Source organism: Thunnus maccoyii, chromosome 11 (genome assembly GCF_910596095.1).
Source record: "Thunnus maccoyii chromosome 11, fThuMac1.1, whole genome shotgun sequence".
Taxonomy (NCBI): Eukaryota; Metazoa; Chordata; class Actinopteri; order Scombriformes; family Scombridae; genus Thunnus; species Thunnus maccoyii.
This window is the reverse complement of record NC_056543.1, coordinates 19,940,287-19,966,416: the sequence shown is the minus strand read 5'-3', so window position 1 is coordinate 19,966,416 and position 26,130 is coordinate 19,940,287. Positions and strand designations below refer to the sequence as shown.

Genomic DNA, 26,130 nt, shown 5'->3' with positions numbered 1-26,130 from the left:
GTGGAGAGTCGCCACTAAAAACAGAACATGCGATATGATGCGATCTTCAGAGAATAAACATGTTGTGGTGCCCAAAACAACCTATTGTTTATAATCAAGGCGGGATTAATTTACTCGTTATTGCTTGAATCATTCCAATCATCCCTTGAATGCGAGCAGCCACCAACGACTGCAAACAAACTGGAAGTGTTGATGCCAGACAACCCTTATATACGCACACATCGAATAACCAAATTGTAATCATTCCTTGTGCGGCGACTCACGTCTTGATTGCTCTGAGCTGGATCTTGTTATAGATATCAGTGCTTCACACTAAGCTGCAAGTGCCATGTCCTTGTTCTCAGCAGTAATTGCTTTGGTATTTTTAGTTTGCAGTGTTCGGGGTAATTAAAACAAATAGAAGAGATAGTGGAGACAGAGATCTCTTGTGGCTCCTTGGTTTTAGAGTGGAAAGGTTTAGTGAGGTCATACACTGCAATGTTTTCAATTAGACACCTGTGTACTAATGAGGGCTTATTAAAGAGTGTGAATAGTGAGTGGCTGTAACATTTACATGTAGGGTATGGATGCTGATGTTTAGTCTCTTCTCAAAGTTTGAGTAAAAACCCGAACATACAGTAAGAAAAGTATAATATGCAACAAAATGCAATCTGTTGACAAAGTGTTTATTTTTTATATGCTGTAGAATTATACAATATAAAAAATTGCACATTATAATCACAAAAATAGCTAATCTTTCCTACATATTGTGACTTCTGCAATAAATACATGTTTACTTTTTCATGATCAGTTTAAAAAAATACATTAATGATTGACTGCCATATTGTTAAAAGTGTCTTTGTTATGTTAACTCTCAAGGGCCTGAAAAGAGACAAGTACAATCTCTGTATATTAACTCCACAACATCTCATAAGTCAGCGCTCTTCCTCTCCATGACGACAGTCTGTGGGGAGGGTGGGGGAGGGGAGGGGAGGGGAGAGGAGAGGAGAGGCGAAGGTCTGCTCTGGTTTCATCTGCGAGCTGAGGACGACCGTCCGTCAGGCGGTCAACTGTGGCCCCGCTGGAACCGTCTGTGTGTCTGTGGTGGACAGATGCAGGCGGAGGGTGCGGCGGTCAAGATGGCCGCTGGGCCGTACCCAGCAGGTACAGACAAAGCAGGTTCAGCACCACCAGCACCAGCACCAACACAATGAGAACCTTCTGCACCCACAGACACGTATTCAGCTTCTGCTCCAGGCGCGAGTTGCAGGCCATCACCCGCATGAGCTGGTGGGATAAAAACTGGTTCACTGACTGATTCTTTTCTTATCAATCCAAAGCCCTAAACAAGTCAGGCTATTACAGGCTATTACAGGCTATTACAGGCTATTACAGGCTATTACAGGTCACAAGAGTGAATTTGGAACAGTTTTGCATTTTGGGACACACACTCATCTGGCCACCTGCATAAAGAGGTTCAGAAAGTTTGCAGCCTCCTTTTTTCCAATGTCGGACAGGTGTGGGTGGAGGGGGTTTCAGAAGCTGTTTGACCATCCGTCAAGCACTTCAGTTGGAGCACACTGATGCCTTCAAATGAGAAAATTAATACCACTCTAATGTCTGAGCTTTAAGCATGAAGCTGGATCAGAGAGACCATTGGCTTAGCTTAGCATAAAGACTAAAAGCTCCAAATTTACTCCAAAATGTGCTCACCAACAGCTCATATTGTAAATTTCCTTGTAAATAACAGTTGAGTGCAGTGACTTCCCAGAGTCTTATTCTCACTGTGAGGTTACCAGGCAACCAGTAGAGATGCTAAACAAAAGTGTTGAGCGGGCGGATAAACCATTGTTAGTCAAGAAATTGTTACAGCACCTCTAAAAGCATAAATTGTTCCTACATTTCTTTATGTGTAAGTATAAAGCAAATGAGTTATGGGATAGATGGATGTAGATTTGAACTCTGGACAGAGAACGGAGAGCTGTTTCACTTTGCTTTCAGTCTTTATGAAAGCTAGGCTAAACGCCTACTGGCTCCAGCTGCACACCTAACACACAGGCATGAGTGGTATCAATCTTCTCTTTTAACTCTGCAAGAAGGCAAGTAAGTATTTCCCAAAATGTCAAACTATTCCTTTAAAAATGTAACGGCCTAGGTGGTTGATTGACTAAGTGCTATACAAGACTTAGAAGTTAGAAATACTATCTAGTAAACCTACATTCAACATACACTTTATACTTACTAATTTGAAAATTAAGTTATCATCTGCTGCCTGGGTGCATATCTTTGGAATATGCAAAGAAGAATACAAAACAGGGCCAATTGTTTTGGTGCATTTCAAATTTTACAGATCACACAAGCAACTAACAACACCTGTCACATTCATATAGTAAATGTTGAGCGTAATGCGTTTTAATACAACTGATGAACTGATGAAGAACTATAATGTAGTCAAAAGTATCTCAGGCTTCTCTCCCACCAGACCTTACCGCTGTGTTTAATTCTTGCTGCCCGCTGCTTCCTGTCTCCACAGGGCTGTCCCTGAGAGAATTCACTGTTGACTTAACGCTCTCCAACACATGACAGCGCAATCTGTGGGGAAGACACAATCTAATGAGCGGAGGCCAGCAGGATAATATGCAGCCTACAAAGTCACTGTCTCAACTGTAATGAGAACTGTGTGGCAACAGGCGATCAACAGGATCAAGAGACTGTTGTATTAAGTCTGTCGTGTGTTTTACTGACATGGATAAATGAGGAGCACAGATGCGTACCTGTGTTCCATGATCTTGGTTTTCGGTACTTCTTTCCAGAACTGTGCAAGTTCTTGTGATCCAACATTGTCCATCTCAGCAGCCATGACCAAAAATCTGTCCTGTGGAGAGGCCTGAGAACCTGCACAAAACCATCAAGAGCAACACTAAACCAAAAATCTCACCTCAAGTAATGCTACGAGGACAAAAATGCTGTTTATACATCTTAAATCCTCAAAAGATATCCACACTTTTGTAAGAAAGTATCGCTTTGAATTTCTTTGAACCCCATTACATTAAAAAAACATGAAAAAGAGGGGTTTGACTTTTTCAGAAAATACGAAAAAATTGCTATTTCAAAAACAAAACCAAAGCAGCCTTGAAGGTAGACTTTGGTCAGAAACAGAACCAGTGGGGCTATGTTTAAAAGAAACTCGCTAGGCAAACACAGTATTAGAAAAAAACACAACATAAAAGCTAGAAAAAAGCAACCCTGAAATAGGTAGCGCTGATTCTTCTGAGCTATGCGCACATCATAACCTACAGCTGACATTTCAGTGCTTGAAGGCCACAAAATGTTTTCACTCAAGCAGCACTGCCAGATGTCTTGACGGTCTGTTTTGGGAAGATGATTCTTTTATCACTCTTGAAATATGCATGTCCAGCAAAGAAAAGTGGCTGTCGGGCACTTTGGGAAGGTAATAGACTGGACCGTTTGATTATTCTGAAGTTCAGCATTTGAAAACATCTGCTGTGAGCGGAGTGCAGAGCTTAAGTGCCGTACCTCCATGTAAGGACACCACTATATCCACAGAGGCTCCCGCTTCACAGCAGCTGCTACTGGGCTTCACTCTGTACTTCTCAGGTGCTGTGGTTCGTACCTGTGGAGAAACAAGAACACCTTTTTTGCCTCAAACCAAAACATACGCACTTCGAAACGATTTAAAGAGAAAAGCAGCAAATCCTCACATTTTTGGAACTCGACTTCATCGACTAATTGTCAAAATTGTTAGTTTTCTGTTGATCAACCAGCAGATGAATCAATTGGATCTAAACATTTTAGCATTAATTCACTGTAGCAACGTAAAAACAGCACATACACACACGCACACGCACGCACACGAGAGCCTTCACACTCACCTTAAAGGCCACTTGATTTTTGGTCACATTGCTGAGGATAATGAGACTTTTCTTCTCCATCTCTCCAGAACCAAAACTGAGCTCCTCTGCAGGGCTAGTGGGAGAAAGGAGAAAAAAAAACAAAAAAAAAACCCATCACAAATTGGTCACTCCACTACAGATACCACTGACTAGATACAGACAGGACTTCCCATTTGCTTCACAGCATGCCTTTTTTTGTTTCTCTCTTATGTCTCTTATCGATACAGATTGGGCTGCTACGCTTCATGTGCCTTCATGTTTATCTTTTATGATTATTCAAGAACTACTGCTTACCTCAAGAATAATATTGATATTAGCAATATTTTGCAGACAAAACCCCCCCCCCCCACAGAATTACTTTCAAGCACTAGATTTCTGTCAAGTGTGTTTATATTAATATAAAATCAAAATCATCAATAAAAGTGCTAGCCATTGCTGGATTAACCCTCTAGGGGGCCCCAACCTCTACAGACCACCTGTTTGTGGTCATTTGTTTTAAGACAAATTTATTTAGGAGAATGAAAAGTGGCAGTTTAGACATAGGGACCCTCTAAAAGACAGATAGTAAAGACAGATAATAGTGCAGGGACCATCCATCCCTTATCATTCCAGCTGTTTCAGTATATTACCACACATACAGTATTTGAAATTAATCATAGTATCACAAGCCAGATGACCCACAATGAAAATGGGCCTCTGAAGGTTTAGGGGCGGGTGATAATCCGACCTTGGCACAAGCAGGATTAACGTCCCGTTTGCATAATCTTTAAAGAGATTCCTTCAAGATTTCAAAATTCTTCCACAGCTTTTGACAACATTTCTTTTCTCATAGCCTTTGATATGTTGCTTATTCTTGACTCACATGGCTCACTCTCAAGCCTTCTGTTGGCATGGGCAGCTACATCTCTGAGCAGCCTTTTACAGGAAACATGAGGAGCAACATTGTATTGTTATCGGGGGTTTATACAGGAAAGAGCTCTGATCGCACATCAAAGCTGTGGAATCTGTGTCCTAAGATTCGGAATGAGTCATTTTGCTTCATTCGTTGATGCCTCTTGTTGGTGTGCTCCCAGTTTTCAGTGTAACTTAGACACATAAAACAGCTTGTGATTTGATGAATTCAGCCTCAGTGAAAAGTAAGCACTTATTGCACCGGGGACTTTAACTTTGCCGAGACGAATGTAGCAAATGGATTATAATATCTGCCTAGTATGTATAAAGCTTCTCACTGATGCAGCTTGGCTGTGTTTCATGGACTAGAACTGCTAAGAACAAATAAAGTATATATTTTTTTCTTTTTCATGTCCTTGTGTGTTCTCTTCCCCAGTAAAAACAGCTGTGGAGTCTGGCGCTCACTTGAGTTCAGAGCGAGTCTCCGGGCTCTAGAAACCTTTGGCAAACACAAGATCAAAGCCCCCTACTCTCTTCTAAAGCCCCCAGTCTCGAATTAAGGCTACCACAGCTCAGAAACATAATTGCATTTAAGGCTCATTTAAATCTGTTTATCACTACAATTCATAGCCCTGAGCTGTCAAAATCCTCACATCAAAGCTGGAAAAAACAGACCTCAACGGACATTATTCATGAAAATGAGGAGTAATATCATACAGTATGGGCATGCACTGCTAGAAATTTATTCCAAACCTAACCAAATAATTGTGAGGTTGCAGTAGTCCTTTGCGCTGCACCTGTTTTGAAGTCGACACCTTTTGAAATTCAGCAAATGCTTCTTTGAAACATTTGATGCGCTTGACAACATGTGCAATGAGTGCTTCTTTCTTAAAGATGAATCGATCTATGGCCACGGTGTCTCTCGTGATTACTGTAAAACTGTTAATAATTAACAACACCAACTCATTTCTATTCCATGAACAATTGATTGGCAGCATCCTTAATCCCTGCTCACGTGTGACCAGAGTTATAAAAGGTACAAACACATCAATAATGTCTTTGAGCCCATATGTAGAGAGAACATTTTTGTCAATATGTACAAGGCAATTAAAACGCGTGTTATTGCCAATAGCTCGTCAATACGCATACATTTATTCAGAAGAGGAAGAGTGTAAAGTCAGCCACAGTGCAGCACCAGAAACACACTCTGAGGTGCCTTGCTCGAAGGGACAAGGCAGAAATTTTGGGAGCAGAAGACAGATGAGGGCATTAAACCAGCCATCCTTTGATTAGCAGGTGACGTCCCAGGCTTTAAGCCCTCCTGTCTCCCAAACAGCAATATGTTCTAACTGCAGTGCAAAAAAGGTGTGTAGTGTGTGCACATCCAACCCCACCTGGGCGCAGGTGCAGCAATGTTAGCGGCTCAGTGAGGCTGTACTGAGGCACAGTGCTTTGAGCTAAATGCTAACGTCAACATGCTAATATGCTGATGTTAAACAGGTATAATGTTTAGCATTTTCACCATGTTAGTTTAGTGTGTTAGCATGTTTAAATATGTTAATTAGCACTAAATACAAAGTAAGGCTGATAAATGCGTTTTGCTCATTGTTGCTTCACTGTGATGTTTGACCTTCACTGAGCAGAATGTATGTGCAGAGGTTAACACTTGAAGACTGTTTCCACATTCATCTGCTGAAGGGGAAAGTTTCTCTGAATTAGGAAACATCTTGTGTCTAGCAGTAAAACTTTTGAAATGAACAATATTGCACATTGATAGATTCTGGATTTCTCAATGAGAGAGGAGGAGTGTGTCATTAGTAGAACTACTAACCAGCAAATTGAACTTTTTTATGGAAAAAATATATCTTAAAAATCTGTTTGTAGGGGGTCTTTAAGCAATCACTAAAGTGATTACAATTCATCCTGAGGGGGACATAAATGTCTTTAAATGGACAATTAAATGACAAAAAAAAAGTTTGAAAAAGAAAAGTTTGTGCCAATCCATTTTGTAGATGTTGAGACACTGGATAAGTGACAATTTTGACCTGCTCATGGTGCTAAAATATATCAGAGAATCACAATAGTCTGTGGGATTTATCTTCCAGCCACCATGAACATATGTACCATATTTCATGGCAATCCTGCCAACAGTTATTGAGATATTTCACTAAAAGCCAAAAATGTCAACCTGCTGGCAGTGCTAGAGGTAAAGTCTGAGGATCACAAAAGCTATTACAATTCATCCTCTGGGTATCATAAATGTGTGTACAAAATTTCATTGCAAACCATCTAATAGTGATGGATTGATCAATATTGGAATCCTTTGAGCTGCGCCGCCTGCATGGCTACAAACGGCTTATAAAGGAAAAGGAAAGGTTGTGTGTACACTGAAATATGAAAGCTCCCAGAACATTTACTGATGCAACGCTTTGAGCTACAAGGTCTTCATCAGGCAATGACAAAAAAGGACAGCTCCGCCTACAATTAGGAGATTGCATTATACAAAACAACACCCCTTATCCCCAAACAACTTACCATGTTGCTAAGCATTACTGTGTTTGTTACTTAACTGCTACTTTTCCGTACTGTGTGGATTCTGTTGTTGTACTACTTACTGCTGATGGTCACTGTTCATCACTTTATTGCCACTTTATTGCTATTTTATCTTATTTGTTGTTCTATTTTTACCTTATTTATTGTTATTTACAGCATCAATACGGAAGTTGCCAATTTAATCTCGTACTTGTGCAATGCACTTAAAAATACACATACTGTCCTAAAGAAAGGTCTGTAGTCAATATATTCTGTATGAAATGTGGCATCAATACACTTTTTGGGAACTTATGAGTTTCAGTGTCATTTTTTCCTTTCTCACTGGAGTAAAGGCATGTAGCCCGATGACAAGATGGAGAAGGGTGAGTGGATATGTACCTAACATCCAGCAGAGGGCCTTTGAAGGTGGTCAGTGGCTTCCTGGCTCCTTTGGTTCTGGTGCATGTGTCTCCTTTATCATTGTCCTCTGCCCTCAAACTGTCTTCCAGGAAATTCACCTGAAACAACAAAGCCCACTTAATTAGAAAAGAGACTCAGAATAGTGATAACGTAATCATGTGACCCTTATCTGCTTCCTTCTTTAAAAATGCAATGTTTGACCTTTGCCCTTCATACGAGGCAGGCTATCATTTAATGAAGGTCCTGACAGTCATCTGTAATGATTAATAAATGGTTCTTGTGAAATAATGGTGAAGCGTTGTTATCCAAATAGAATCTTTCTTGGAAAATGTAATTTTTCTTTTACTGAGAACACCCCCCATGATGACTCGTGACCCTTGTCCCTATTGGTCTCCAGAGGAACAACAAGCAGCGTGTCCATTTCATAATGCAGAACCAAAACAACCCACAACCTTGTGACTTTAAAAAAAACAAAGAACCTTGAACGTAAGTAGTTCATCCAGGCCAGAAGTCATTGTATCACTCACAAATGGAAACTTTCACTTCAGCAAAAACACCCACAAACTTTGACCCAAAACGTCCTCAGACAAACCACTAGATCATGCTGACAGACATTGTGAAATATTTGCATGAGTGCTGGACATTACAGATGTAGGTGAGTTGGGGAAACTGATGCACTGGGCTTTTCAACATGTTGCTGGCAAAACATTTTTATGTAAGACACATGGGAGAGTGAACACATTGTGGGAGGAGTGGAGGGAGGACAGGGGCAAAGGTAAGCAGACTCTGCATGTGATGGGAACACTTGTGAATCAGGGGGGTGGAGGGGGAGGGTTGGGGAGTGTTTCATTTGCTGTGATAAGCAATGAAATGTCATCTTTAACTTAATGGCTGACTCATGCAAGTGCCACAATGAAGACGTCAAGAGATGATCAGCTGCTGATGAAATATCTCCATTTATTCATCATTTTAAAGAGCAATCTTAACACAATTAGGTAATGATGTGAGTAGAAAAAATTAAACTTTGAAATTATGGGTTGTTTTATACAGATGTTATAATTAAAAGTACAATGTTTTAGTGAGAATATCATCAGCATCTTGCCATATCTGTAAAAGTAATACAAAATTTCAGTCGATTTACAAAGAACAAAATAAATGTTGATTTCTTTTGAGAAATGAATTCATGTAAACAGAAACAAATTAAAACAATAATTTACACAGCAATAAAACAGACCATGATAAAAGACATTTAAAATTAGAGAACATCATCCTAAACTGAAAGATTAGTGAAATGTTCATGACGTGGAGTGTCTATTGATTATAAAGCACATATTAAGAAAGGTACAAAGCAAGATTCTCTACTAGATTAAACACTCGCCAGAGTCACAGGCCTGGTGCTAGATAGTGTTAGACGGATAAGGCACAGAGGGCTTTTGTTAACAATTTGCCTCAAAGACAGGCAGAGTTAAAGATTTAGTGCTGAGGGTTAGCAACTTTGTCTACTGTAACATAACAGTAATTAACTTGTTAGTCTTTAATCTGGGGTTAGAAGATACAAATGATGTGAAATGTTCTTTCTGTTGAGCAGATTATACTTTGAAATGAGTGTCTCACTTGGTTGAGTGTTTACATGATGTTGTGCAAAAGGAAGGCTACCAATCGTTTAGCCTTCATCCCTTGATGACAAAGTCAGAAATGTTGTAGTTCTTAACAGTGCAATACAATTTAGAGGGTCAAATTGAAATGTGAGGGTCCAGGACAGGACTAAGGATGAGCATGTCGAGGGCCAGTGACGACATCGGTCGGCTGTGAGGGAGGTGTGCTCACAATAATTCGAGTCACGTGAGTACACCTGCCTTTCCAGCCTGAAGAAATCTTCCGGACTCTGAGCTCCTTGTGTGGGTGTGATCCTACACTGCCTTACCACCTCCAGCCCTTGTTTCAAAACAGAGAGAAAGGCAATTAGCTTCTGAAGCCATCAAGTCATCAGCGCAGTGCTGCCTGGGACCCAGAACAATTCAGGTGGAGACGGGTGGTGATGGTGGTGGTGGGGGAGCCCCTTATTTATTCAGACAAGATGGTTCTGAAGAGAGCTCAGCATAAGCACTGTGAATGCATTCAGACGAGCTTGAAGTGCCAGCAGGCTGGTGTTAACGCAGTGCCACAGGTTTAATCACAGCACAGGCTACGACACCCAGAGATAAGGTCTATCTCATCACTGTATGCAAGCAGGGCTGCTGGAGATTTGAAAATGTATCAAGAGACAGTAGACACAGATAATTAACCTGTTATAACAATTACAACTTCTTCTTAAACTCTCTCCTCTAATCACTGCTCTCCTCTCATCGAACTAAGAGACTGCAAGTACTCAACCTTGCCTTTCATTATATTGTGTTTGTTTCAGATACTGTACTGTATTAACAGTAATTTCCTCTTAAGACCATGGGTTGGATATGCAGGTGGTCTTATCTTTTAATTGTTTTAGATTTATACTAGATAACACTGAAGCTGCAAATGAATAACAGGCTCTTGGCCAAAGGGTGGGATTTGTAAAATTTCCAGACTTGTAAATTTTCTCATATACGTTTATAATATGATAATATAAGTGGTATCTAACCTTTAACAAATTGCAGTATTAAAAGTCAGAAGCACAATCATAATTGCACATTTTAAATAGAGTTTCCTGACTCACAAACTGGAGTTGGAATAAACTTTTAAACTACTGTTCTGAAGTCCTTGAGATCATTGTTTGGTGTCAAACATATTTCATAAACTTCTATTATGACATTCTAACTGTGTGTGCGGTGTTACTGCAAAGTGGTTGTGTAACTGTAGTTTTCTGAGGCTAACTTGAAAAAGTATCTTCTTCTTTTCCCACAGAGTTGACTGAAACGCTTTGATATCCAGTCTGACACCTCGGAGGGCTTTAGTGCTCGTTATAGTACAGCTATAGGGTTAAGCGTCTGGTGATGAAATGGGAGTCAAAGATGCATTAATGGTGATCTCCACACCTTTTCTCTAGGGTTATGCAAGGCAAGTACAACCCACTCTGACCCAAAAAAATATGCCAGAAAGAGTGCAAGCTGATTCCATGCTCATTTGTTACAGTTAAGAAAAAGCAACATACTTCACACTTGCTGCTGTAGATTATTGAGGCTAACAACTGACTGATTTGCATATCTCTGCTTTGTAAATCTAAATCTGTTGTGCATGACCAATATGGTATTCATTAACAATGGGGGTACTGTTTGTTTGTTTAGGCTTAGCAGGCTCATGGGATAAACTTTGGGTGACGCAGCACCGCTGGGCTAGACATTTAAAGGCGGTGTGCGATATAGGCAGCGGGCTACAAAAACCCTTAACAGCTACTGTAAAATTAGAGCTGCACCTTATTTTAAGTATCAGTTAATCTGGCGATTATTTTCTCAATTAATCGTTTGGTTTCTAAAATGTCAGAAAATGGTGAAAATTGTTGATCATGGTTTCCCAAAACCCAAGATGCAACCTAAAATGTCTTGATTTGTCCTGGCCAACAGTTCATAACCCAAAAATATTCAGTTTACCATCATAGAGGACTGAGGAAACCAGGAAATTTGATAATCAAAATAGTTGGTGATTCATTTTCTGTTGCTCAACTAAGTGTTGCGGCTCTATGTAAAATACAGGATAGTTATGTCCTAGTCCTCACATCAAATGTACATTAACCCCAAGTGTGCTGCCTCCTGACAGCAAAACATCAAAACATCTGTTAATAACAGCTGAAGCACTAAATAAAACCAAAGCAAACACAATAAATAGCCAAGGCTGAAAACAACAGGTATCAACATGATGTAAATATACAACTTTCTCTAAGTCTTAAACAGGCATTTCCTGGAACCAGACAACCCCTGAGATGACCCTCTTAATACCCTCCATCTCCTTCCATGCAGGCTTTCTTTGCATGCTGCTTGCTAGAAAAGAAGCTAAATAGATTATGAGGCGAAGGCTGGACAGTCCTGTGGGGAGTGGGTGGAATCTGTGACATAAGCTGCAGTCCAAACTGCAACCAGGGTGCGATTTGGTGACACCAGAGTGAGAGGGAGGTTGACAGCAGCTGTGGAAGTATTCAAACTAAAGCCTGTGGGGCATCTCACTGATGGTGCTTCACTGGGGCTGCGTGCTGCTGTTTGGCGGGAATAGGAATCCAGCTACAGCAGGGAAGAGCTTAAGTAACAGACTTGACTGCCTCTGTGGACTGTATGATGAGCTGAGAGGATGAGAGAAGCAGTGCGCTGGCTGTGATGTACGGGCTTTGTTGGCAGGATTTAATTGCAGCCAAAGACATTAGAAGTCACCTTCACAGAGACAATGAGCGAGAGCTTAACGTCTACCAAATCAGGGCATTACTTGCCACTTAATTCACAGTTGTCTCCACAGAGCGGTCTGATTACATGCTGTAATCTCAGGCTCAACTTTGAGTAAGCGACTGAAAGAAGAAACATGAGGAATCTCTGACCATAAGGCATCTATTTGGACTAGGAGCAGAGTGTCACATCTGTAAGAGATGGACACCGCTACCTGAAATGTCACATCAGAATTAATCGTGACTGGATCACTTTTGGCTCGCGTTACACACGGAATGCTAATAACATCAGAACAACACTGGTCCGACTAACTATTAGTTTCAACATCAGCAGTATTTCAATCACATTAATTTACCAATTTTATTCTTTATCATTTTCACTTATTCATCCATATTCAGAGAGACAATGAGATTAACAAACTTGTGGTCTGTACCTGTGAGGTAGAGACTTACACAGCACACATGTAGCCAAATGAAGTGGTATACAAAGGTATAGTAATTACGCATTTTTTGGCACATGTACATTCTGAAAAGCTTTACAACAATTAGATATAAACTCGAGAGAAAATGTACCTTTTTGGGCTTTACTGCTACCTCAGAGTTGAAGCTGGACTCAAGGGTATCTTTGCTCTCCAATTCACCCTCTTTGCTCTCCGTCTCATCCTCGCTAACGATAGGTCCGTTGTCACAGATGGGTGTTTGGAAGTCGTCATCGGGAAGAGGAGGGTAGCTATACTTGAACGGGTCCTGGAATTCAGCCAGATAAGTCATATCAATTCAAGTATGGTTTTAAAGTGTGTAAACGGTCAATTTAAAGGAAGGCAGTTTGTCTTTAAGAAGTACACAAAGTCTCATGACTCGCAGATGAATAAATATAGTGATATGGCTTCTATAAGGGGGATTCTGTTAAATCAACTAATGTTTTAGTTTTGTTTATTTCACTGAAGTGATGAAGTTACATTTCACTGCGATCAGACAAACCTGATCAACATTTCTTGTATGAGAATGGAGAGCATCTCTCACATTCATTATTTTCACCAAACTCAAACCTGAAAGCTGAAGTTTCCTTAATTAATACAAATAACATTTTAGTGTGGTATAAACAAATCAAGTTATTCGTTACTTTCTTTAAATAAAACTTCCTTTCTTTAAGTAATTTTAATATGATTAAAGCTCACACAAAATAATTTTGCATCACAACATCATTACAATATATGATGAAAAGATGATAAATATTAGTGGATTGCTGACCATTTCTAGTAACTACTGTGTCTTTTCTGTCTGACAGAAATAAGTTAATGTGAGGCAACGTTGCAAATTTGTAATTTTACATAATAACATACCGTTCCACCCATGTGAGGTGGCAGGTACTCGGGGCCTATGAATGTCTGGACCTCGTTTCTGGTTGTAAACCTGAGCTTGCTGATTGCCTCTGGACCCAGCCATGACTTCACAATCTTCCATGCCGCTGAAAGGAAGAGACATGTTGTATTCTTAAGATGTCAGGATCAGATCATGATCAAGATGTTACTAATGGAAATAAAAATATACAAGATTGCATGAGCTGCTAAGAGAAGACAGCATCAGTCTCACCATTCATGATCCAAGGCATATCCACGATGATCATTTTGGCTGAAATGAAACAAAAGGGAAAAGTTTGTCTGTCAACATTATGTTAGAAATTCCCAAATTTGACTTGTAAGTGGATGTAAATCACTATTAATGTCTTAAATATTTATTATGCTTATAAAAACGTGTTACTTACATAAAAACTTTGGATAATATATTTTGAAGCAATTAATAATGTACTTCACAAAGTCCATGTCCTGAAACACAAAGTGGAAACAAACAAAGACGCTTTATGGATTTTTAATAAGGAGAATGTTTGTTCACTCTTTACAGCCTCTAGATCTGAAGTGACCCACTTAACAGAGACAGAAAATTCATTACAAGCTCCTCCGAATGATCCCTCACTCAATCCTACTCAAACACCAGGACTCAGAGAGGTTTGACTTGTTATTTTTATATATGTCTTAAAACTAGACTACATAATCAATCTGCAAAATAGACAGTTATATAACTTGTTGTTCACTTTTTTACTGCACTGCCTAGATCTAATAACCTTTATCACCCCCCTGCATTAACAGTAATGCATTTTCTACACATATGTAAGGGATTTCTAAATTAAACAGATTAATTTTATCAACACTTTAGATGCCACTAGAAAACCTAATCATGGCTAACAGAAAAAAAAAATACCATGAATCTCTGTAGAAACTGCAAATGCATGTGAATGTTTCTTGTCACACTTTAAATTCATTTTCAAAAAGGTGAATAGGATAGATGTTCATCTTGCTGTATTATGTTAATTACAATCATCAGAAAAACAGCAGATACATCAATAGATAGAGCCCCTATACCCTGGCTAGGCTCCATAATTGGCTAGAAGCCTCATTGCTATGCAGGAGACTCACTCCAAAGCCTTAATGAGATCATACTGACTAGCCCTGCTCCAGCTCATACTGTGGTTCAACAAGCTTCAATAAGGCTGTTTTCCAAATTGATCTTCTAATCTACTCATTTCATATTTGTCCTATTTATCCTTTTTGTCTTTCTTGTGTTGGTTTATTTGTATTTAATTGAGTCATTTCTCTAGGTGAGAGCGTAGCCGGTGAAAAACAGTCACTGACAGAGAGCTCCATCAGGGAGCTAACGTCTGCGACACAGTGAGTCGGCGGATTATACAGTCCACTCGAATTGACCAACGGGATTTAAAGGTTACATTAATCTCCAAAGAGTAAAACCATTGAAGAGCATCAGTCCCTGCAAGACCCCAGCTCAAACAGCAAGAAATATGAGGAGACTCAACAGTATTTCAGTGCCGCAGCACAGCAAAGAAATTATCTTTTTCTAGATGTAATAAGATGCATGTTTAACAGGAAGGGAATATAAATGCAAAATAGGTTTTGTTTTAAAGACCAGGATATTAACTACAAGAAAATAAGTTAGTGATATAATTACAAAAATCTTATTTTCTGACACACCATCATAATGGACTTACTATATTGCTGAGACCGGAGTCCGCCAGGTCAAACACAACAGTAAGCGGCATCCCAGGTTCCTTCTTCGCATAGCGCTCCAGCCAGAAGGCAACATACTTCTTCTTGTCCAGGATCGTTTTTGCATCTTTCACGTGTAGCTTCACTTTGAACCAGACTAAACACAGTAAACAGAGGTTTGAAATTTAGGTCGCTGTAGTTTTGTTTTTGTGTAGATTCTTGATTACGTTTACACTCTTTTAATGGGACAGATATGTTATCTGGCTATTTTAAAAAAAAGACTAGGATGAAAGTGTATAACAGTATAGTTTAAGTAATGAAATCATGTACATACAGAGCTTGTTTCCCTCTTTGTCATAGCCGTGGAGGTAGACAGCACCAGTCTCAAACATCCATTTGGGAATGGTGCTCTCAGTGATATCTGAAAAAACAAGATAGACACACAGTAACACTATTAACTGGTGTTTGTTATTATTGGACACAAATGGCTGCTTGTAAGGATCCTACATATTTTTTTAGACTATTTGCATTCTTACGTTCAGTTTTTATCTGATAACAAACATGGTCTTGACTTAGAAAGTGTTCATTGTTTTTCATCATTTGCAAAGCCATCCTGTTCAATTGCTTAAAATAAGTAATCACAAGTACAAAATATAACCAAAACTAATCTACAGCAACTGAAATTGTATGAAACAAACAGTAAGTGAAACAGGACTGGACAACTGTAATTTTAGAGGAAGTCCAGAGGAAGTCTCTCATTTACTGTAATTTAACAGTTTATCTGATGAGCTTCCCTAAAACCCGAAACTGTTTGAGTTTACAGCAAACAAACCACTTGACCCAAATTCAATTGACAAATAAAAAAAAACCATATGGTCTAGGTGAACAACCCGTGATGCCCGTGGTTACTAATGTCTTGAGTAAATCAAATTTCCTAAAAACAACTGTTTGACAAATTGAATTTGCTGCATTAAAGAGACTTGAACAGCAATTTGGAGAAATTCCTTAAGAAAACAGAAACAGTAGGGATTGTTCTCTGGGGTAGCCTATGCATGGTGGTGTTTAACACACAATGACATTCTGTCTGGATTAATCCCAGAGCAGCACAAAGAGAACCATTGATCTGCAAACATCTAAATCAGGCAATGTCAACATTTCTACTAATAGGTAGGGCTGTATATTGAACTTCAGCACTTTTCTGGTACCAAGTGATTTGTGCACGTTGCTCCAGATATGAAAAACTTTCAAGTATTGTAAACTGGCTTTTCAGGTCTGGTTAAACTCCTAATCTTATTTACTTACTCTCGAATAGGATAGTTTGGCTTCTTTTGTTAAACTAAAAAGGGTTTGTAGAAAGACATGTTCATACTTGTCAAAGTAAGGAATTCAAAAAATAATTGTTTTTGTATAGGTCTTGAAATTCAAGTAGCACGAGAATCAAAAAGGATACACAGATCTACTTTTAGGTGATGTGAAACCCTGCATATTATATCACAAACTATACAGCATGACTTCTTACCATTCACACCAAATTCTTTTCTCCACTGGAGACTTTCATCAATCATCTTCAAGGCATCATCAACAACATTAAGCCTCCATGTCAGGTAGCTCTCCACCAGGCCATCATTCTCTTCAATTCTTTCCACATCTCTGGAGTCATACTTATCTGTTGAATCTGTAAACATAAAACAAACAAACAAATGCTTTATCACATGACGTCCATATTGAGGTCAAGCACAAAGTTTCACTTCCCACCAGGGACCCCCTTGTTAGTTATCTGACAAATAATTAAATAAATATTGGCTATAATATGTGCTTAACTGAAACAAAGCCCACCTGGAGGCCACACACCAATAGGATGCATTAGTCTGGAGCGGCTGTTGCATGTGGCAGTACAGCTAAACCTTAGCTAGTTATCTAAGCATTTAGGTCATAATGTTCAACATGACAACCAACAGTAAGTGGACACTAAACCTATAATATTTAAAAATGTATGTAGATGACAATAACCAAAACTTTATGCCCGAGTAACTGACTGGCCGAGGAGAAAGTATAACGTCAGCTTATCCCAGAATAACTGTATTACCTTGGAGGAACTCATTCTTGAATCTCTGTCTCGTCTCCTTAATTTTCTCAATGTCCTGTCACAACAGAGTTCCCTTAGGTTAGACACAGACTTTGATTTCATCAAATGGCGTACATTTGCTAAACAGCTGTGTGAAAAAAAGTGCTCTAACGATACCTGTTCTCCTTCGTGTTGATCAAGTTCAGCCATAATTCAACCGTCCCCGGATTTCCTTCCCTCCGATAGTTTCCTTGTTGAGCTAGCTAGCTTAGCTGAATCAGTGCGAAGTGAGAAACTGACGCCCCGTCGTTGCCATTTTGGCTCCGGCCGTGGCCACACCTCTCCGCTTTGTTGTTTGATTTGATTTGAACGATAGACTGTATGGAGCGAGTGCTGAATTGTATTCAAAATAACAGGAAATGCGTTTATTTAATCATCGATACAGCTGTCTCATTTTAATACTTTAGCTTAATGTCGTCAACTCACTTAACGGTTAACCAACTCTCACCCATAATGCATAGCGTTCAGTTTTAGTTGGCGCGCGAGTAATACAAACAGACGCTAAGAAACCTTGGAAAATGGCTAAATTTCACTCTCGCCAGTAGATTTAGCAAGTGTTCATCAATTTGTACACCTTGGTGACACTTTTTCCTCATGAAAGTGACCCAATTTAGCAATAACGCTAACTGCAGCTGTCAAGAAAGAAGACCCGAAGCTTTCCCACATGATGGAGAGTTTGCTGTTGGAAGATTTGCATCAAAATCCCCATAGACTATCCGTCTGTGGAAAGATAGTCTTATTTAACTGCAAACGTGCTTCCGCCTCAAATGACAACGAGTTAAGTGAGTTATTATTCAGCAGCTTTTCATTTAAACGGGAACACAACGCCTTCCTGAAGGCAGCTGACGGAGCAGCTGTCATCAGCAGGAAGAGATCAGCGCATGTTGATGTTTTGAGATGTAAATCTGCCGTAGATGTCGAGAAGAGATTCACCACACCCTGTGTTTTAGTGGTAAAGAAGAACGAGGAAGCGGATAGCTTCCAGTATAATCTTCTCTCACTTAGCAGCTCAAACCGACTGGAGCCCTGCATTGACTTTAAACTCCCTTATAAAATAAGGGAAAACGTGTCTATCCTCCAGGGCCCCACAGTGTTGTGGAGCCATGCTGGCAGTGTCTTCTATACATCCTTGCAGGTTGGAGAGGTGAGACAGATCCCCTTTCAGTTGTCCCACAGTGTTTATGGAGAACTCCCTCTCTCCAAAGGGCAAGTATTTGTTATTGGACTGCAAAACTTGTCAGAACAGTGCTCAGATAATCAGTCCACAAGTCAAACCCTGGGCTATTTTATTGAGAGTGGACACATGTTTGACGGCTCTATGATTGTACCTCATCCATACATTTCCATCATAAGGTGCATCTTGGTGCTGTCAGCAGACAAAGTGGAAGGTGTGCTAAAATCTGCTGTGGTTGCAGCCACCTGTACTGGACAACTTGTTTATTTTGAGAATGGCACGGTAAAAGACACATGTCAGGTCCCATTTGAGCAACCTGAAGATATTCAGGTGGTCAACACAGGAAGAAACGGAGTCCTCTTTGTCATATCTTTTCACCAGGGGCATGTTTGTGCCATATGGAAGGAAACATTTGAGGTATTTAAAACAGGTTTCAGTATCTATGAACAATCTGTATTTTTTTTCATAACTTTATTGTCATTCAGTTTACATGTTTTTATAATCCTGCTTTCTTAAACTCTCTTATCCAGATAGCCTCCCACTGGTCAGGTGTCAGCTCCGTCCACGTGGACGACTTCTTGGGATGTGGAACAGACCAGATGCTGCTGGTTTTTAAAGATGAAGGTGAACCAGGACAAATACTGGAACATTTCCTCATCACTGACCTCTGTGGCATTTCATATTCTGTGAGTCATGCTTTTTACTTCCCATGTGCAATGCTACTTCACATTTACATGCATTTCCCTTGTTAAAGTGAAAATGTGAAGGTGGTCAGCATCACTAAGTGAAAATACATGTTTTTAGTGTGGTCAGGACAGCGGAGCAGTGAAGTCATCTCCTCCGCCAGCAGAGAACTATCTCCTTACTCTTCAAGCTTTAGAGTCCAGACTTCAGGTGAGCATTCATAAACGTTATGGTGGAACGCTGGGAAAATTGATCAGTATTATTGTCTGTTAGTGGAATCATATTGAGACAATATGATCACATTGTCTTTTTACAAAATTTTGTCAATAATAAATTAAGGAAAAACTAACTGAATGAGTACTTCATGTTTTTGTTTTACACGTGGAGCTGTGTCTCATGTGTGTAACAATCAGTTTGACTATTTTACATATAGTTCTAAATACATCTGTGTGTGTAGAATGTAGTCTATTGGTATTGATTAAAAAAAAAGGGTACTCAGACTGTGATGATGATTGTATTTCATCCATGATGCTCAGCCATATTATGCAGCACTATCAATGATCTGATGATGCTATTTCTCTGAGATGACATCTTGAAATGAACGTATTTTCACTCAGTGTCACCCAGTGTGTTCAACATATAATTTACAGTGTCATTCGAATATGATCTGTCATTTAGAGCGGATTGACGGTGCTTCAGGAGCTTCAAGGAGAAGTTAGAGTGAAGGAAAGAGTTCTGCAGCAGTCGGTGCGAGCCCTCACTGATGTTGTATCAGAGAGAGAGATGATTCTCACCGAGCATGAACAGGTACTTTACGTGTAAGGAAATATACAGTACCAGTCAAAAGTTTAGACGCACACAAACTTTTGACTGGTACTATACAGTCATGACTTTTTGCAAAACAAACAGCTTGTTATAGTATTAAGCAATTTTTTAGAGGACTGGGTGCTATTAGTAATGGTTACTGAATGAGCAACAAGAGTGTTATTATATTAGAAATGTTTTCCTTTCCTCTAGTACTGGGACAGGACATCTTATGGCATCGTAATGACAACATTTTGATAGTATCTGTTGTTATTTTCAGTTGAATGTCCATAATAATAATATATCTATGACTCTGACATGCATTTAAGCTCAATTCATAACTTCAAAATGGGAAATTTAAAGCAATGAGGTATGTAATTATGAGTATGAGTCAGTTGGTTAGCTTTGTTCCAGCACTCATGTTGATAAGTTGTCATATTTGAAATGGCATCTCACATCAGGCTGAGACAGTCAGCGTTCGTAATGCTGCCACAGGCATTGAGGAAGCAAGGCCAAACACTGGCAATACAAACAAACGCCACAAACGTTTTCTTGTTTTTCTACTTTATAGCATTTGATGTTTGTGAAATGCCTTTTCTTGCTGTTGCTATAATTTCTTTGTGCAATGGTGACTGGCCTTACTTTGACAGCCACAATCCAACTAACTTGTGACTGTACTGTTACAAAAACACCCACAGCAAATGTTGTATATGGCCCCAAAACAGTTTTTTTTTTTTTTAAAAAAAGTAGAATTAAATGCTGAAAGATGAAGAGATAATTATGATCTCTGTTGAAACCGAAATGTTCGACATAAACTGCTATTGCTTGTCAACGCTGTCACACACTTGTCATTGCTGATTATAGTCTTTCCACTTTCTGTCCAGGAAGGTCTTATTGCTCTGTGGGACAGTGATGATGAGTCAAAGGATGAGGCCTTGGATGACAAGATGCGAGACATGCCAGCAGTGTCTTCAAAACCTCAAGTTGACAAGCTGTGGCATCGCATCGCTGAGGACCGAATGGTCGTGGGAGTGATACTATCTACTGACGGCTCTGTGTAAACATGATTTGTTTTTTAATTGAAGTGGATTGTGTATATCTGCTGTGTACAGATACGTGAGCCTGGTGGACTGAGGCATCAGCCTTCATAAATATGCCCCACTGAACACGACATTATCGTTCTCTAAAAAGCTCGCCCACTTGATGGCTTGTCAGGCATAATGAGTTGTGTTTTTGTTTTTTTTAATCTAGTTGAGTAGATCCATGTGTTTATGGTAAATATACCAGCAATATTAACATGGCACTACATGTAGTCAAGTCAGAAGTACTACTGTCCAGCTGTCAGACGCTATCATTGATGCTTGATTAGATTTTCCTGAACTGTTACATTATGGTGCCATTTGCTGAGGTGTCCTGTAGAGAAATCTCAGCTGTAAGATAATTTTCTACTGCAGCTGCGTATCTTCAAAGAACTCAGAATAGTTTTTCATGATTAAATCAATGAAGCAGTCTTGTAAAGAAATGTAACACCTACAGTAATCTATCTTCAAATAACATTAACTTAGTAAGTATGATGTCCCCTTTTTGATTGGCCCTGACTTTATATGAATTCCACCAAGGAGCATGCAGGGTGGCAAGGTGGTCACCATGGCAACAAGTTTTTAATAACTCTCCAAGCTCCTTTTGTGGGAACAAGAAGCTATCTGATTCCTTCATCCACCTGTTCCTGTTTTTTTTTTTTTATTTCAGCACATGTGGAGGAAAACTACTTCTGGCATGATTGCCTCAAGAGCCCGTATATTGCTGTTTTGATCGGTGCACTTGTAGAGCTGATGTAATTTCACCACCTGGAGTTATTGCTGTTGTTAATCAGTTCACCAGCAGTCACACATTCATTCACACACACAGTCCTATAGTTTTGGATTTGATATCCAGCCTGATTACCTGCTGTCCGTGTGATATCTGATTGTTAGTGATGTGTTATTTTTGTTCCAGACCAGCGGCCAGTGTGAGTTTATCTGTCCTGACAGAGACGGGACAGAGCTCAACGCCCGCAGTCATCCAGACCCAGAGCCAAGTGTTCTGGCTCCCCGCTCTCAGCCCTTCATCGCCATCATCCTCCTCCTCCTCTTCTGCCTCCACATTCCCAGAGCCGGCAGCAAAAAGAAGCAAGCAACACAACGCCGGCAGACCAAATGATCTCAACACATGCAGACTGGCTGTGACTGCTGTGACCAGGCTGACACCTCTGTTGAACTCTGGCTGTGTCAAGTGCCGTGTCATGCTCCATTATGTCCAGAGACAAGATACTTTTGCCCTCGTGAGCAACCCAACACCGGCTGTCCTGCATTGTGGTCAAGTCACTTTAGATTTCCAAAGTGATTTCCAAACCCAACTGTTGAAAAACCCCAAACTCAAAACAGGTAAAGTGAGTGGATTTAAAATCAAAATGCCCACAACTTTAGGTTTTAATTTTGACAGATAGATGTTTATGATTGTCTCCTTTTTTATTGCCCAGATGAGGTTACAGAGGACTTGCTGAGTCTGTTGGCGTTGCTGGATTGCTGGGTGTTCCACATAGACTCTCCTGATCACAGCCTAGGTGATATAGATGGCTGGATTCAGAAAAGAGTGGGCTGTAAGAGGATAGAAGTGGGCCCTCAGTATCTTCTGTTAAATTCGTCAGGACTGTCGGCTCTCATGCTGCTGCAGTGGCATCAGATGACCCCTTTCCAGGGGGAACTGTCTGTCCACTCCAGGTAAATCATTTTTATTCACAATTACCAGTAAGATGGCTGTGTTACTGATACTATCTTTTCTGAATTACATTTTAGTTTTTTTCCTTTTGGTTGCATCATTTAAAAAGTTAAATGTGCCAAAAATTGTAGATTTGAAAAAACTCAGAATGATTGATTTAACAGATTTTCTATTCAATTGCAACCATTGATATTACTGCTCTGTGTATTGGTTCAAAAATTACTACCAGGCAATGTCTTGAATTATTCAATTTTATTTAAAAAAAAAAAGGAAGGTAGCTTTCCCTGTAAAAATGGGCACTGCTCAATTTATATTAATGGATTCAAAGTTGACAAGGCTTTGAAGTTGACGCATGTCAAGAAGGATGCACGTCTGTGATATTCCACTGAATATCAAAGTGATTTGAATTCTCTGGCAACCAGAGCACTTAAAAATACAAATCCTGTAAAACTCTGAATCGGTAGGTGGGAGGGAAGCAACTGACAAATTACAGATGAGAAATAAACATCAAAAAATCATGTTTTCATTCATTGCAACATGTATTATGTAATAGAATTCAAACACCGGCTCTGTTGTCCCTTTGCAGCCAGTTACCGATGCTCCAGTTCCTGGACTCTCTGTTGGCTTACCTCCCCGCATCTTGCTCTGTCCAGGCTGTCAAAGGTACAAGAAGGCAGGGTGCAGCTCAAATATTCTCTTTGGCGTTGGAAAAAGAGGTGGCGTCACTCAGAGAGTTTGTATCATTGCTGCTCTGTGGAGAACAGGAAGATGAGGAGAGGAGAAGAAGCACTGGACATGAGGAGACCCCTGAGCCAGGTTCTGTAGAGGGGCTCAAAAGGTGTAGAGAGGTGTGGCAGCAGGACCTGGAGAGGAGTAGGATAAGGTTGAGCCCCCTGGTGGATGTGGGGAGGTATCGCAGGCTTACCCAAAGCCTCACCCAAGTCCAGCTTGACGGGGATTTGGCAGCTCTTGTAGAGACTCAGAGAACTTTGCTCAGCTAATATGCTGTTGATGTGGTTATTGTTGAAAATCCCATTGCTACATCTGTTACCTGGACAACCAGTGTTTGTATCAATGGTACTAAAATCAACTGAAAAGGCAGTTTATTGTGTATGCTGTGCACATTTAACCTGTAGAGAGAGCGCATCCTCCCATTGCTGACTTGGTTATGTTCTGAGCTGAACTGCCTGTGTCTGACAGACAACCTCTTGGGGTTTGCTGTGTATCTATTGGTGTCTGTCGCTCTGTAGAGCCTCAGCTCAGCCTATTTCCATTGGATCCCCTCCTGGGTTTCACAGCCTTAATCTGATAGTGATGTGATACTGCTCTCTCCTCAGCTTATTCCTTCTGTTCATGTCCCTTTAGACCCTCAGTGTTCAGAAACACTCTTTAATGCCTGTTGCTGCCGTTTGCTATTCATTAGGAGAAACTACTATTATCCCACAGTGAACAGTTTGCCTTAAGAATAAAGACAACAGATGATGGTCGAGCAAGAGCAAAATATATCTGCTCAGCGGCTGTAGTTGAGTGAAAGCTTTTAGTGGTACTTTTCCCGCACGGTTCAGTTATTTTTCTGTGAAACGATGCAAAGAAAAAAGTCCTTGGATGCTGTTTCTCCTATGATGCCGCGCAGGCTGTCAGCACTGTAAGTTAAAATGCCACTTTACCAAGTGAACATCAAACCCTACTTAAAAGGATCTAGTCATTGCTGGATACATAAGGTCTCTGGCAGCTTGACCAGCAGTGTTTACTAAAATGGTTGGTGAGGCTTTTTTTTTAATCCCAACAGGGACTGAAAAATGTGGATGTGAATTATGTTTGTCAGAGCTCCGGAGGTACTCAATCTGTTTGTAGTACTTTGAGGAGAACTTAACTCCCCCTCTTCACACCTTTAATGTCTCTGCCCTAATGCCTGCAACAGCTTCCGCTGGACTCACAGCCACAAGACTCCTCTAAATATAGCCGAAACATTTACTTCAGATTCTCCTATTTTCGTGAGCATTTCCCAATATGTTATTTTCGATGGTGATGCTGCTGTGGGTTCATAAAACGTTAAAAGAAACCTATTTTTGTCACGTTGAAAATAAAACTCCTGTTTGCAGCTCTGTCAGCTATTGCTGATATATTCAGACAACATAACTTCCGTCACCATGCAAGTTGATCACACACACACATTTTTTTTTCCCTCTTTAATCCCTCACAAACAGAAAAGAGGCAAACTACTACCCCGCCTTTCTTGGCTGCAAGACAAACACCTCTGTCACTTCTAATAATGGAGAAGAATTGTGAATCCTGCACAGTAAATAACACCAGTAAATGGCCAGGGGGACATGGATCACATGTGAAAATGAAAATTCAATTGTATTGGTGTTCCCTTAAAGCCCTGCCTGCCACCTGGAGTAAAATATATGGTTTGTCATCCCATTATTGCCTGTTAACTTATATTAAGTCTGAGTGGTGGATGAAGGCTGCGCTGAAGCCTCCTCACCTTAATGGGGTATGAAGAGGTGTGATGCTGCTGTTATGAAACGTCGCAGACATGGAGAAGACCAAATACAGTCTCCATCCAGCTTATAAATATGTCAGTTATTTGACAGATTTCTACATCTTTTGACCTTTTGAGGATGTATTTATGAATGATAATATATGTAAAGACCCAATCTTTAATTTTGTGACCAAACTCATAATGTTTTATTATTAATAGAAGGAAACTCTGCATTTGAACCTTTTCTCATCTGAACGTAATCTCAAATAAAGTACAGTTATATTGCTAGCCTCAAACTCTGCGTTTTAAATTGGGTGTGGCCCTTTTGTTTACATTTGAATCACAGATTGGTTCTCTATATCAACAATATCAAGTAAAGACATCCATAGTGATGAATAATGCTGTTAAGCCATGTTTATATTGATGCTGTATGATGAGGGCACTGGTCTCTGGTCCCTAGTTTCTGCCTGCAGTCGACTTTTATTGATCAGGGTCACAGGCTTTCCTTTCCTCTGGACTATGGCAATCAGTGGGTCAACCATAGTGGGAGGCCATTGATTATATCTACATTGTTGTAGTGCACAGCCCACACACACAGTAGTGTACATGATTGTGTATGCAGAAAGCTCTGATGTGAGGCAACACTTGAAGAGAGAAAATCCTGATGAGTTTGCCATATTTAATTTTAATATTGCCGTATTTAAAGTCCCCCTCCAATCAAAATTCAGCTTTTCTTCTTGTTCCTTCAGTTGGATGTTTGAGCTTCACTGTGCAGATTGATGTATGTGCAGAGTTTGACACTAGAAGGCTGTTTTCACGATTATCTGCTGAAAATGGAAAATTGCTCTGTGCTCACCTAAAAACAGAGTTTAAGGTGTGTACCTACAAGCAGGATTTGTGACGTCACAACTAGTCTGGAGCCAATAGGAGCCAGATAGCAATTTACACAAGTGTGATGTGGAAA

At 40.0% G+C, this 26,130-nt stretch overlaps 2 protein-coding genes across 5 annotated transcripts; one reads left to right on the top strand and one right to left on the bottom strand.

Annotated features, from left to right (window-relative positions):
• Window positions 1–648: 648 nt before the first annotated feature.
• On the bottom strand, window positions 649–17,512 carry mospd2 (motile sperm domain containing 2). Its single transcript, XM_042425863.1, has 15 exons — window positions 17,380–17,512; window positions 17,224–17,278; window positions 16,657–16,812; window positions 15,472–15,558; window positions 15,140–15,294; window positions 13,844–13,904; window positions 13,672–13,710; window positions 13,422–13,546; window positions 12,652–12,825; window positions 7,716–7,834; window positions 3,873–3,966; window positions 3,517–3,613; window positions 2,754–2,874; window positions 2,469–2,571; window positions 649–1,266 (listed from the first exon to the last, which is right to left on the bottom strand). The coding sequence occupies exons 1-15, from the start codon at window positions 17,410–17,412 to the stop codon at window positions 1,114–1,116; spliced, it is 1,572 nt and encodes a 523-aa protein (XP_042281797.1). The 5' UTR covers window positions 17,413–17,512; the 3' UTR covers window positions 649–1,113.
• A 410-nt stretch (window positions 17,513–17,922) lies between these two features.
• Window positions 17,923–25,914, top strand: fancb (FA complementation group B). Of its 4 annotated transcripts, none has more exons than XM_042425860.1 (9): window positions 17,923–18,406; window positions 18,818–18,853; window positions 18,967–19,122; window positions 19,241–19,330; window positions 19,799–19,927; window positions 20,809–20,981; window positions 21,920–22,347; window positions 22,443–22,683; window positions 23,268–25,914. In XM_042425860.1, the coding sequence occupies exons 1-9, from the start codon at window positions 17,927–17,929 to the stop codon at window positions 23,680–23,682; spliced, it is 2,148 nt and encodes a 715-aa protein (XP_042281794.1). In that variant the 5' UTR covers window positions 17,923–17,926; the 3' UTR covers window positions 23,683–25,914. The 4 variants fall into 4 exon arrangements, with proteins under 4 accessions (XP_042281794.1, XP_042281793.1, XP_042281792.1 ...); XM_042425859.1 differs by having other exon boundaries at window positions 17,923–18,468; window positions 18,616–18,853; XM_042425861.1 differs by having other exon boundaries at window positions 18,267–18,406; window positions 18,616–18,853.
• The last annotated feature ends 216 nt before the right edge of the window (window positions 25,915–26,130 follow it).

Coding starts and splice junctions, on each gene's coding strand:
- mospd2 (XM_042425863.1), bottom strand. CDS start 17,412: ATGGCTGAACTTGATCAACACGAAGGAGAACAG. Junction 15,559..16,656: donor AAAAGAATTTGGTGTGAATG/GTAAGAAGTCAT, acceptor TTGTTTTTTCAG/ATATCACTGAGAGCACCATT. Junction 3,614..3,872: donor AAAATCAAGTGGCCTTTAAG/GTGAGTGTGAAG, acceptor GTTTCTCCACAG/GTACGAACCACAGCACCTGA.
- fancb (XM_042425858.1), top strand. CDS start 17,927: ATGATGGAGAGTTTGCTGTTGGAAGATTTGCATCAAAATCCCCATAGA. Junction 19,123..19,240: donor TCTGTGGCATTTCATATTCT/GTGAGTCATGCT, acceptor ACATGTTTTTAG/TGTGGTCAGGACAGCGGAGC. Junction 22,684..23,267: donor GAACTGTCTGTCCACTCCAG/GTAAATCATTTT, acceptor GTCCCTTTGCAG/CCAGTTACCGATGCTCCAGT.